This window comes from Anas acuta, chromosome 13 (assembly GCF_963932015.1).
Source record: "Anas acuta chromosome 13, bAnaAcu1.1, whole genome shotgun sequence".
Taxonomy (NCBI): domain Eukaryota; kingdom Metazoa; phylum Chordata; class Aves; order Anseriformes; family Anatidae; genus Anas; species Anas acuta.
In genome coordinates, this window is record NC_088991.1 from 6,553,708 (window position 1) to 6,566,675 (window position 12,968).

The 12,968-nt window shown below is 57.5% G+C and overlaps 2 protein-coding genes across 4 annotated transcripts; both read right to left on the minus strand.

Annotated features, from left to right (window-relative positions):
* Positions 1-1,535: 1,535 nt before the first annotated feature.
* LOC137863696 (uncharacterized) lies at positions 1,536-8,779 on the minus strand. 3 transcript variants are annotated; one of them, XM_068697065.1, is made up of 6 exons: positions 7,409-8,779; positions 6,545-6,874; positions 6,169-6,438; positions 5,869-5,928; positions 5,246-5,294; positions 3,955-4,536 (listed from the first exon to the last, which is right to left on the minus strand). In XM_068697065.1, exons 1-6 carry the CDS (start codon positions 7,479-7,481, stop codon positions 4,533-4,535), a joined length of 786 nt encoding a protein of 261 aa, XP_068553166.1. In that variant the 5' UTR covers positions 7,482-8,779; the 3' UTR covers positions 3,955-4,532. The 3 variants fall into 3 exon arrangements, with proteins under 3 accessions (XP_068553165.1, XP_068553166.1, XP_068553164.1); XM_068697063.1 differs by lacking the exon at positions 3,955-4,536 and adding an exon at positions 4,937-5,146; XM_068697064.1 differs by lacking the exons at positions 3,955-4,536; positions 5,246-5,294; positions 5,869-5,928 and adding exons at positions 1,536-2,098; positions 2,295-2,354.
* Positions 8,780-8,931: 152 nt separating this feature from the next.
* Positions 8,932-11,906, minus strand: LOC137863697 (small ribosomal subunit protein eS4). The gene is made up of 7 exons (XM_068697066.1): positions 11,838-11,906; positions 11,543-11,620; positions 10,929-11,109; positions 10,624-10,721; positions 9,944-10,115; positions 9,435-9,592; positions 8,932-9,092 (listed from the first exon to the last, which is right to left on the minus strand). Exons 1-7 carry the CDS (start codon positions 11,838-11,840, stop codon positions 8,991-8,993), a joined length of 792 nt encoding a protein of 263 aa, XP_068553167.1. The 5' UTR covers positions 11,841-11,906; the 3' UTR covers positions 8,932-8,990.
* Between the last annotated feature and the right edge of the window lie 1,062 nt (positions 11,907-12,968).

Below are 12,968 nucleotides of genomic sequence, written 5' to 3' on the forward strand. Positions count from 1 at the left end.
GCAATGACAAGCGGGGGAGAGCCCCAGGGAGCCCCCTGGCAGTGTCCAAGGCCAGGCTGGATGGGGCTGGGGGCAGCCTGGGCTGCTGGGAGGGGTCCCTGCCCATGGCAGGGGCTGGAATTAGATGGTCATAGAAACACAAGGTTGGAAAGGACCTACAAGGTCATCTAGCCCAACCGTCCTGCTGTCACCAATACTACCACCTAAGTTACTAAATCTTATCTCGTAGCACCTCCTTCAGGCACTTGTTGAACACTGCCAGGGACGCTGATTCCACCACCTCCCTGGGCAGGCCATTCCAGTGCGTGACCACTCTTTGAGAGAAAAAGCTTTTCCTGATATCTAAATCTCCCCAGGAGCAACTGTTGGCCATTTCTTCAAGTCCTATCCTTAGTTATCTGAGAGAAGAGGCCAGCTCCCTCCTCATCACAACCTCCCTTCAGGCAGTTGTAGAGAGCAATGAGGTCTCCTCTGAGCCACCTCTTCCCCAGACCAAACCACCCCAGTTCCCTCAGCCGCTCCTCACAGGACTTGTGCTCCAGGCCCTTCACCAGCTTTGTAGCCCATCTCTGGACACGCTCCGGGGCCTCAATGTCCTTCTTGTAGAGAGGGGCCCAAAGCTGAGCACAGCACTCAAGGTGCAGCCTCGCCAGAGCAGAGTACAGGGGGCGATCACCTCCCTGGTCCTGCTGGCCGCACTGTTGCTGATACAAGCCAGGATGCTGTTGGCCTTCTTGGCCACCTGGGCGCACTGCTGGCTCACGTTCAGGGAAGCATCGACCAACACCCCCAGGTGCTTTCCCTCTTCACAGTCCTCTAGCCACTCTGCCTGTAGCTCTGAATGGGGTTTGGCCAAAGTGCAGGACCCGGCACTTGGCCTTGTTGAACTTCTTCCCATTTGCCTCAGCCCAGGAGTCCAGCCTATCCCGACCCCTCTGAAGGGCCACCCTACCCTCGGACAGGTGGACACTACCTCCCACCTTGGTGCCATCTGCAAACCTTCTGAGGGTACACTCAATGCCCTCGTCTAGGTCAACAATAAAGGTATTAAACAAGATAGGCCCCAGTACTGGCCCCTGGCAGACAACACTTGTGACGGGACACCAGCTGATCCTCAGAAGCTCTGCAGGAAGCCAAATAAGTTGCAGAACAAGGGGGAATGCCCCTAAACTAAAAGATGTTAGGGTTAGATGAGATACAAGGAAGAAATTCTTTGATCTGTGTGTGGTGAGGCCCTGGCCAGCCCAGCTGCTGGTAAAGCCAGACAGACACGACATTTTTGTCATCATCATCCCCCATTCCCCACCTGATGCTCTGGCTGCCCCTCCTGCCTGCACATCCCTACCCTGCTGTGGGTTTTGGGTGCCGCACAGGGCTTATTTCCCATAGCCACAGACAACAGCAATATAACAGGGAGAACGTGTGCGCTTTTATTTGTAGCAAGAGACATGAAAAACTGCACTTTTCCCAAATGATTTACTCAAAACAGTTTGAAAATATATTTTTTCTGTAACATTTGGCTCCCCTGAGAACTGAACAACTTTTAACACAGCTTAAAAATTAGCCTGAAAACTACTCTAATACATCCAGTTTGCTTCACTTCCTTTAATATTTCATTTGTGACGTGGTTGAGAGATGACATTTTGCTGCCCACCTATTTTACACTGGATGTTTCCAGGACTTGTGCCATGCAGAGACCAGCTGCACCTTCCAGCTCATCCTGCCACAATGCAACAAGCACAAACACAGCCAGAACCATTCAGCAACGCAAACAAGCACCAAACTATGTCCAACATTTTTTATTTTTTTTTAAAGAAAACAGCTTCACTGAAATTTTGTTCTTCTGCACGTCAGCTTTGACTCCCCCTACAGAGAACTCTGCTAGGATTTTCACCATGAAAATGGTGTAGGATGGCGTAGCAATCACTCCCACCATAGGATGTGATTTGACCTTCTCCTGGATGCACTTGCAATCCAAAGATGCATCTCCATAGGGTTAATGCTGAGGACAATGAAACTTCTGGCTTTTCAGTGCTAAATTTTCAAAAAGTAAGGTCATCATCCGGGGAGTTCCTCAACCTCCACCAGTTGAAGATCCCTGTGGACAAATATGACCTCTGTTAAACACCCCAGGGATGAAGATGCTCAACGAGTGGCAACACTCAGGCAAGAAGCCTCAAGCCTGGAGGCTATTTTCACTGCCTGCAAGGAGCTTGCTATTTTCAGCCACCATATTCACTCCTTGGGCCCCACTTTGGGTGCTTCACTACTGCGAAGCTGGTCCCAGCACTCACCTGCCAGCAAGCCGATGCTAACGAATACCACGATGAGGATGAAAAACGCCCTGTCGTTGTCTGAAAAAAATAAACAAAACCCAAAATTCCCAGAATTTTGCCCAGGGAAAGAAAAACTCCTGCCACTGGGCAGGCTGGTGCAGAGACACAAGTCCTCAGTGGAGCCCTGCTGTTCCCACTCCTCGTCTCAGACTGTGCTGGGAAGCCACGAGACCTCAGGGAATGGGGCCAGAGTGACAGTTTTGGGGCCATTCCCCAGCTTTCCATTCCCGTGCCCGGGGAAGGAAGCCCCACTTACTGTGGATGTCAAGCTCTTTATTTATTAAACCATTATTGTGGTTGGCAAGCTCTGCTTTTCTCTTTTTATATATTTATATACATATATTTTCATATATATATATTTGTATATATATTTCTATATATATATTTAGATAGATGTTGAATGATTTTTAAAAACAACAAGGAGGCCATGACTTGTTTCAGCTGATCAAACCAAGCTTCCAGGGCGACTACGAGGAGTTCCCATGACGGTGTTCCCATTGCGCCCAGTTGAGGAATTAAAAATATTGTTGCCAGCAGCTGGCTTCAAGAACAAGATCTGCGTGGCTGCTAATCACAAAGGGGTTGTTTTCTTGCAGCTGTTTGTCTGAGTGCTTTTTGACCGATAATCATGTGCGAGACACTATTTGCCCCTGTTAAGTTTGCTATAAGAATCAGGCTGTTCGGGTAATAGAGGGGAGCATGATCTGACCATACTAGCATCTGTGATGTTTTTGGCCGTTCTTCCTGCAATATATATCTTTATATTTATATTTATATATTTATATATATATATACCCTAATCTTTTATATATATTTAAAAGAACCAGTGATCGAGTCTGTGCTGATTTCCCTTGCACAGGCTCTTAACTGACTTTGTGGTCACACCACAGCTGTCAGTGGTTTCCATCCTTTGTGGGCTGTAGACTTTTGGGTTCAGCTGAAGGTCCTTTGCTGTGCCCCCTGGTATCAGATGAGAAATGTGTTCATACAAGAAAATAAAATAAATAAATAAATAAACAATCTACCTTAGGTCACCTTTTTCTTTGCTTTGCTAGAGCCGCTGCAATAGAAGGATTCCATTTGGATCCTCTGCTGGTGTCCCCGCTGGGTCTCCTCAAGCACAGGATAGCTCAGTGCTATCTGGGCCCCAGCTCTGGGGCCAGATCCTGCCTTGGCCAGCTCTGGACCAGGTTTCTCGAGGGGGTGCGGGCCAGGGCAGGCTGCTTTACAGACCCAACTAAAGCTGAGCAGTGCCCTGGGTTGCAACAAATCCCGTCCCAAGGGAAAGCACATCCCCGGGGCAAGGAAAGCCCCTGTCCCAGCCAGGCCGGAGCACAGCTTGCCAAGATGCCTCCTCCAGGCCAGGGCAGGAGCTCGTGGGGCCAGGACCCAGGCGCTGACAAGGGCTCAGCCTCGTGGCACTTGAGAGAAGAGCAGAAAAGCTTTTCTGCTTGCAGAGCTCGCTTAGCCCCCGCCTGGGACGCACCAAGCCGTGGTGCTCGGAGGTGCCCGCAGCACCCTCCCGGTGAGGTTACGTGGTCCGAGAGAGGACAGGGGCAGCACGCGTCCCCTTCCAGGGGGGCCGGGGGGGCTCTGCAGGCCAACAAGGGCACCAGCGGTGGGAAAAGCAAAGTCAGAGGCGGCAGAACTAAACCAGGTAAGGAACCAAGATCGTTCTAGCTGGATAGGACACAGGGGGAATGGCTTCAGACTAAAAGAGGTTAGGGTTAGATGAGGTACAAGGAAGAAATTCTTTGCTCTGAGCGCAGTGAGTCCCTGGCCAGCCAGACACATTTTTGTCATCATCCCCCTTCCTCTCCTGATCCTCTGGCTCCCCCTCCTGCCCGCATCCCGTCCCTGCTGTGGGTTTTGGGAACTGCACGGGGCTTATTTCCCATAGCCAGAGACCACGGCACTGTAAGAGGAAGAACGTGTGCGCTTTTATTTGTAGCAAGAGACATGAAAAACTCCTTTCCCCAAATGATTTATAGACAACACTCAAAACAGTTCAAAAATATATTTTTTTCTGTAACATTTGGCTTCCCTGAACGCTTGCAAGCATAGCAATCACTCCCACCGTGGGGCATGATTTCACCCGCTCCTGGATGAGCTTCCACTCTCCCAAGAGGTATCTCCATAGGGATAATGCTGAGGACAATGAAACCTCTGGCTTTTCCAGTGCTGAATTTTCAGAAACTACCTGAAAATCACAAACAGAAGATAAAAAAAAACACCTGCAGGAACAGAAGAGTGAAGAACGCACAGCCTGAAGCCCCCCATCTCTCTCCTTGAAGCTCACAGCCAGGAGAGGTCCCCAAGCCACCAGCACAGAGGAGCGGGCACAGGACCCCCAAACCGCCCAACCTGCGAAGCTGCTGGGGACGGGCTCAGCCAGCTGGGGCTGCCAGACAGCTCAGAGCTGTTATTTTTGACTCGGGATGGGGTTTCCCGTCCTTGGGGCACCGTATCCCGGTCCTTGCCCTCCTTCTGTTAACACCCTGCTGCTTGCACGAGTCACCCGAGAGCGAGCAAGCCTCGGGGAGGCTGCAAAACCACACGTTTCCCACCAGCCTCTCGAGCACTTTGGGGAATTTAAAACACACAAACGACAACAACTCTGTAAACATTACGGAGCACGTTTCAGGTCTGCGCGCCATCCCCGTCTGCTCCACCCCAGAGGCTGCCAGATTGATGAACCAATCTGGAAAACTTTACTGGCAGCCAGCGTCTGAGCCGCAGAGGTGCTTTGGGGACGCTGAGTGTTCCTCCTCTGGGAGAGACCCTGCTCTGCTCTGATTTTTGGGCTGCTTCTGCAGCAGGAGACACCGGGAATGACTCCAGACCAGCCCAGAAAAGCTCCAGCATCCCTCAACACCCGGGCACAGCACACGGGGATGAAGGCTTCTTACCTGGAGCTATCGTCTTGGCTCCTCCTCAACCTGCACCAGACGAAGATCCCTGCGGACAAACATTGCCTCTGTTAAACACCCCAGGGATGAAGATGCTCAACGCGTGGCAAGGAGCCTCACGCCTGGAGGCTTTTTCACCACCCGCACAGAGCTTCCTATTTTAAGCCACCAGACTCTCTCCTTGGGCCCCAACTTGGGTGCATCCCTGCTTTTTTTTCTTTTTTTTTTTTCCCCTCCCAATTTGTAGCCAGCAATCTGCAAAGTCAAACTGCTGTCATCCTGGAGATGGATTAGCTTGGAAAAAGCGCTCCAAACAAGGAAGAGAAGCAAGGCCACGGGGCAAGGACGCGCGCTTGCCTTCTGCAGGCAGAAAACCCCAGCGGGCTGCACTGGGGGGCAAAACTGCTCCCACCCCAGCAGGGATATGAGGGGTCCAGAATCATCCGTGGGACTGACCCAAGCAGGGACAGCGAGAGGATCTGCAGGATCTGAATCCTGCTCAGAGCAACCTCTGCTCCTGAGGCTGGGGCAGGGGGGCAAGGCAGCACGCGGTGCCTGACACGGAGCCCATCGGTGGTGCAGCAGAGCCCAAAATGCCAGGGGAAGCTGGTCCCAGCACTCACCTGCCAGCAAGCCAATGCTAACGAACACCAGGATGATGGGTAAAAACGCCTTGTCGTTGCCTGGAAAACAAGCAAATCCCAGAATTTTGCCCCCACAGAGAAAAAAAAAACTCTTGCCACCGGGCAGTCTGGCACAAGGACATGAGGACACAAGTCCTCAGTGGAGCCCTGCTGTTCCCACTCCTTGTCTCAGACTGTGCTGGGAAGCCATGAGACCTCAGGGAATGGGGCCAGAGTGACCGTTTTGGGGCCATTCCCCAGCTTTCCATTCCCGTGCCCGGGGAAGGAAGCCCCACTTACTGTGGACGCGCAGCAGGAAGGAGGTTTCGTTGTGGCTGACCGCGTTGCTGACTATGCACGTGTAGTAGCCGGTGTCGTTCATCAGGGCTCGGTGGATCTCCAGCGTGTTGTTGTGGATGAACTGGAGGCCGTTGCTCTCCATCAGCAGCTCCCCGTTCCTCTTCCACCAGTACACGTCCACCTGCCCCTCCAGCACGTTGCAGTACAGCTTGGTGTCGCCTCCCACCTCCACCAAGGAGTTGCCCAGGATTTCTGGCTCGGAGAGCGGCTCTGCGCAGATGGAGCACCCGTCGGCACTGACACCCCCGCCTCGAGGGTGCCAGCACCCGGGCAGCAGCTCCAGCTCCCCGGCTGCGGCGCAGGGTTTGGCACTCACCGACCACGCGCAGCTCCAACCAGCCCGTGGCCTCCGACTCGGAGCGGAAGCGGTAGAACCCCCCGTTCCACCAGCGCAGCACCAGCTGCAGCGAGAAGTCCATCTCGCTGAGCCTGGCGTGGCCCACGTAGGCGCGGGAGATCTCGGCCGACTTGTTGGGAACCAACGTGGCGATGAGCTCCTTGCGCGCGCCGGACTCGTACTCCCAGGACGCCGTGGTGCCGGCTGCCCTCGGCTCGACGCTGAAGAGCACAGTGCAGCCCCTGGCCGAGACCAGGACCTCGGACACCGGCTTGAGGTCGGCAGAGTAGCACGGGAAGAGCGTGCGGGCTGCAAGGGAGGAACGCGGCGCGGGGCTAGCGGGACGCACCGGCATCCAGCAGGCAGCTGGGCAGGGAGAGCCGCCCTGGCTCGGCTCCTGCGCAAGCGGCGCTGCTGGGGACGGGATTATTTCTGGGGGGGCTCACGGCGGGGCCTTAAGCAGCACCACGGAGAAGCAGGAGGCTGCGGAGGCGCTGCCTTCATCTCCCTGAAAGCCTGCGCTGCTTCGCTTCACAGCCGGCTTCTGCCTGAGGAGTTTCCACGCGCGGGTACGGCTGCGAGAGCCGCCTGCTCCTGGCCCTGCTCTATGGGGGGGGCTTGGAAGCGAAGGAGCCCCAGGGAGTCGCAATTGGAGCCAGGGCAGCCCCCTCCCAACCACCCATTTGCTCCCCAAAATATTTGGAGAGGTGCTCCTGAGGCTGCGAGCACACAGCAGGGGCTTTGGGGTGGGAAAAGCAGCCGGGAGAAGCTCCCTGTTGGAGGGGGGAGCCTGCACCACCCAGCACCACCACCTCCACCACCGCCCCCAGCCCCAGGACTTGCCTATGACAGCCAGGCCGGCCGCTGGGCCTGTCCCGGCGGAGGCCAGGAGGACGAGGAGGGGAAGGGCGAGCATGGCAGACCTGGGGCGCAGCGCGGCCTGCGGCAGGGCTGGGACCGGGACCGGCACCGGGTGCCACCGCCTCCTGTCGCCGTCACTCAGGCCCCGACACGCGGCTGGGCTCGGCACGGGGCACCAGGACACCAGGCACGGCTCGCACCACAAGGCCGGGGGCTGTGGGGTGCAGCAGGCTCGGGGCACCCAGGAGCTCTGCGGCTGTAAAAGCAGCCCAGGCTGGATATAACGTCGTGTGCCTTAGAGATCTGTCTCACAGACCGTTATTTAACATCTTTAGGCTGTTAAACATCTGTAAGTGAAGCCACGTCTCCTCCTCCAGCCCTGCTGCGCAGGCTGAAGCTCCCCATGTGAAGAGCTCCCATGTCTTAAGGCATTGTGGCCCCCCAAGAGCTCAATTCCCCCAAACGGTGCACCAGTTTCTCCCAGCACACCAGATTCTCCTGGCACATTTTCTCCTGGCATATTTTCCCCCTGCTAAACCCCTCTCACGAAATCAGAGCTACACCAATAACCACGTGTAACCTGCTGCCAACCAGGCAGAGGTGAAAGAGTTGGGGGTTTAAGAGAAACCTTCACCACTCTGGGCTGCGGGACCACCACTCGGGGTTTTTTCCATCTCCATTTCTCGTGCCCTCAGCGTTGGGGGGTGCAGGGAGAGCAGGGTCCACCCCATGCTGAGCACCCACCCCCCTACAGGGCAGGTGAGGCAGGGCAGAGCCCTGTGGGAGGCACAGAAGGACACGGGCAGGGCCGTGAGGTGATGCAAAAATACAGAGAGCTCCAAAAGGAGAGCCCCACTGCAAATTCTGTAGCACGCAGCACTGAACACCCCTGGGATCGAGTGTTTTCCCACTGCCCCAACCCACAACAGGGATGCAGGGACATAAGGGTGGAGGCAGTGTGTAGAGGGAACTTGAGTGTCAGGCAGGAACCTCTCACCCTCACCTACTCTTTCCCACTCCCTCAGGGCTGCACCTGGGAAAAAAGGGGAAGAAACAAGCGCAGGAGCCACGGGAGGGCACCTGCTACCAGTTCAGAGAGAACTGGGGCTGAATCAATCAGTTGGAGGAATCGAGGAGGAATGATTGTCTGATAAAAGCCTTCAAAGGGGGAGCTCCCAGCTCATCAAGTCCTCCAGGAGAGGGGAAGCGAGCTGGCAGAACCCAGGAGCTCAGCTACTGCCGATAAACAGGCAGCCCCTGGACTGTAAGCCCAAAACAGGAGCTTTTGAGCCTGGAGGGGCTGCGTGTGGGGAAGGTGGAAGAGCCCAGAGGCAACAGAAAGGGCTCGAGGCTGTCCTGGTCCCCCCACACCGCTGTGCTCTGGCCCTGCAGCCACGAGGACACTCCTGCAGCCAGCGCTGCCCAGCCTCACGACATCCCCATCCCGGCTGAGCGCACGCTCTCGTCCCCCAGCCATGGTCGGGGCCACACCAGCAGCAGCCAGCTTGGTAATTAAACGTTTAATTGGACATCCTGGAAGGACCGCAGCTGGCCAAGCAGCAGGTTACCCGCTGCTCTGCTTGGCCGCCAGTCTCTTGTCTCTCTCCTCGGCGATGGTCAGCCGGATGCCCTTTCCACGGGGCAGGGAGATCCACGGCTTGTTGCCCTGAAGCGAAGCAGAAGTCACGTCACACCGAGAAGCACAGACCGCAGCACGAGCCAGCCCCTGCTGGGATGGATTTCACCCAGCAGGAGACCCCAAGGAAGCCGTGGTGTACGGTCAGGCCTCTTTCTTCCACATCCCAGGGGGCTCCCTCCTGAAAACATCCCCACCCACCCCTTCCGAGTTTATTTGCGCTTTCCCATCCCAAAGTGGTCAGCCTGACGCTGTCAGAACCACGGGAGCAGAGCTGGAGCTTTGCTCCGTGTGCCCACGACTCCCGGCTTCAGCCCACAGCCCCCCAAAACCAGGAGAGGGCCCACCCACCTCCAGCCCATGCTCGCTTACCTTGCCAATCACAAAAATGTTCGAGAGCCTGGTGGCAAAGCTGTTGCCGTTGGCGTCCTTCACGTGAACCACGTCGAACGAGCCGGGGTGCCTCTCCCGGTTGGTGATCACCCCGATACGGCCCAAGTTGGCACCACCAGTCACCATGCACAGGTTACCTAGGGCGGGGGGAGGTGGCTGTGACAAGAGCTCGTGCCGGGTGCTGAGCTGAAGCCCTTTTACCGGGAGGAGGAGGGCAGGGACAGAGCCGCACAGCCCACGGGGCAGCCCGCAGAGCTGCCAGGCACCTCACGACATCCCCCGCCAACATCCCACAGGAATCCCGGCACAGCTCGAGGAGCCCAACAGCTCTGCGGTCCCAAAATATTCCCCAACATATTCCCCGCACAACACAGAGCCAGCCTCGAGCATCTGCTCCAGCTCAAAGATCCCTGACGGTTGTGTTTAACCTTCACAGTGCTCTTCGCTCTTCAAGAGCCCAGTGTTTTTGCAGGGAATTCGAGACCCACCTGTGTCAAACTTGATGAAATCCGTGATCTTGCCAGTCTCCAGGTCAATCTGGATCGTGTCGTTCACCTTGATGAGGGGGTCCGGGTAGCGGATGGTGCGGGCATCGTGGGTCACCAGGTGAGGGATTCCTTTGGTGCCCACGAAGATCTTCCTCACCTTGCACAGCTTGTACTGCAAACAAAACCCAGCGCTGCTCAGACGAGGCACCCCAGCCTTCAGCCTCCCTACAAACGCTGCCTGCGTTTCCCTACAAAATCTTACACACAAGCATTTTGCCCTACAGGCTGAGGCTGCCTTCTCCCAGACCCATATCCCTCCTCCAGAGCTTTCTGGCTTCCTTTAACCTCAGCTCCAGGCAGCCCCGAGCCCCCTGTGCTCTGCCCCTACACCACAAGCGAAGCTCCCAGTGAAGGTAACGTCGCCCATGCTGACAGCGAGCACAGCAAGCAGCAGAGCACGCACCTGCAGACCCGTCTGGGAGCTGCCCTCGCGGCACACCAGCAGCTTTTCCCCCCTCAAAGGCTTCGTGCCCCAACCCAGAAGGCCCCGATCCTCTCAGGGGTGGCAAGGACTCGGCGCTCAGAGCCGCCAGCTCCTGTTCAGGAGATGCCAGGGAGGAAGCAGTGCCCCCAGGAGCACCCGGCTGGGCCCGCACGGGCGCCAAGCTTTAGCCCCTCACCTTGGCCTCTTCAGCTGTGATGCGGTGAACGGCAAACCGGCCCTTGGTGTCGTACACCAAGCGGAAATGCTCGCCCGTCTTCTCGATGCTGATGACATCTGATTTCAGAGAGAGAAGGAGAAAAACAGCTGTTAGTGGCTACTTTATCCAACAATCAGCACAAAGCTCACCTTTTAATAGACCTGAAGATGGCTGAATGACACTTGCTGTCACCAAAAAAGCACCGCGCCCCCAAATCCCGCTGGCCTCACAGGACATTCCCCCCACCACGACCTAAGGCGCCTGCCCCAGCCCTCCCCGCTCACCCATGAAGCCCGCAGGGTAGGTGATGTCCGTGCGAACTTTGCCATCGATCTTGATGAACCTCTGCATGCAAATCTTCTTCACCTCATCCCCGGTCAGGGCGTACTTCAGCCTGTTCCTCAGGAAGATGATGAGCGGGAGGCACTCCCGCAGCTTGTGAGGGCCCGTCGACGGACGGGGCGCCTGCAGGAGAGGAGCCTTGGGCAGGGGAGCCCCAGGAGGGGGGAGCCCCAGGACCCCCATAACTCTCACAGCGACACCCTAGGGCAGCTGCAGGAGGTTTTCCTGGCACATCCAGCCTCATAGAGCGCTCCCCTCCCCACAGACCCACCCCAAACCCATCAGGGATGTAAAAACCCCCCAAAATCCCCCAGCCCAACCACCGCTATCACCACAGAGCCGTGTCCCCAAGCACGCCCACCCTCTCCTCACACACCCCTGGGGACGGTGACCCCCCCACCTCCCTGTGAACCCCTCCCAACACCTGAATGCTCCTTCCGAGCAGAAAAACCTCCTCAATTCCCATCCTGACCAACCTGAGGCCCCCCTTCTCCTCCCACCTCCCTCCCAGGAACAGGGAAATCCCCCCCCGCCCCCTCCCCGTCCCATTACTCACGAAGACGCCGGTCAGCTTGTCCAGCATCCAGTGCTTGGGCGCCGCCACACGCTTCAGGTGCTTCTTGGGTCCTCGGGCCTGCGGGCGGGACGCGCCGGGGCCGCCTCAGCTCGGGGCCTCCTCATCCCGCAACCCCCGGGGCCGCCTCATCCCGCCTCCCGCCGCCGCCATTCCCCCTCCCGAGCGTTCCCCAGGCTCCCGCCCTCCCTCCCGGTGTCTCCCGTGGCGGCGGGGGCGGCCCCGGGCCGCGGATGGCGGCGGATGGCGGCGGGGAGCGGCGGGGCCGCGGACTCACCATGGCTGCGCTCGGGCGGGAAAGGGGCGGGGAAGGCGGCGGGGGGCGGATGTGGGGGGGGGAGGGAGGGGGCGCGGCCGCCTCACTGAGGGGCGCCCCCTGGCGGCCGGGAGGACCCCGAGCAGCGCCCGGGGCACACCTCAGGGGGGGGTCTTTGGGTGTCCCCATCCAGGCTGGGAGACCCCCATGTTTCCCCCATGCAGGCTGAGACCTCCCCATGTCCCCCCATCCAGGCTGGGACCCCCCTATGTACCCCCCATCCAGGCTGGGACACCCCCATGTGCCCCCCCATCCACTCTTGGAGCCCCCCATGTGCCCCCCACCCAGGCTGGGACCCCCCCATGTACCCCCCATCCAGGCTGGGACCCCCCCATGTGCCCCCCATGCAGGCTGGGAGTCCCCCATGTGCCACCCATCCAAGCTGGGATCCCCCCATATCCCCCCTCATCCAGGCTGGGAGCCCCCCATGTGTCCCCCATCCAGGCTGGGACCCCTCCATGTCCCTTCCCCATCCATACTTGAATCCCCCCACCCCGCCCCGCGCCCTCCCCAAAATGGCTGAGACCCTCTATGTCCCCCTTATCCAGGCTGGGATCCCCCACATCCCCTCCCCATCCAGGCTGGGACCCCCCATGTCCCCCCCATCTATGCTTAGAACCCCCCCAAGCATCCTCCCCCATAAAAGCTGGGACCCCGCTCAGATCCTTTTTCCTGATTTTTTTTTTCCATCCCTGCAGCCAGCGAGGGGGAGCCAGGCGACAACAGCTCCTGCCTCGACCCATTTTTTTTTTTTCTATGAAAAGGAGCAAATCTCACAGAGATTTGCCAGCAGGCCAGCTCCAAGGGGGCGTCAGCATCCAGCCCCACATCCCTGCCCCAGTTCCTGCTCTTTGTAGCCGGGAAAAACAAGAGACCGAAACAAAAGCCCGGCCGCCTAGGAGCCCCTCCATCCGTGCTATTTATTCCGGCACAAGCTAATTAAAGCAAACAGGAAATCTGCTTTCCCACAACAAGCGGATGTTGCTTAAAAATAAAATAAAAAGAATCCGCACAAATAAAAACTTCCCAGGCCAGGTGATCCCCCCCCCCCCCCCCACGGGTTTTGGGTGCTGGCACGGTAGGGTGGACACA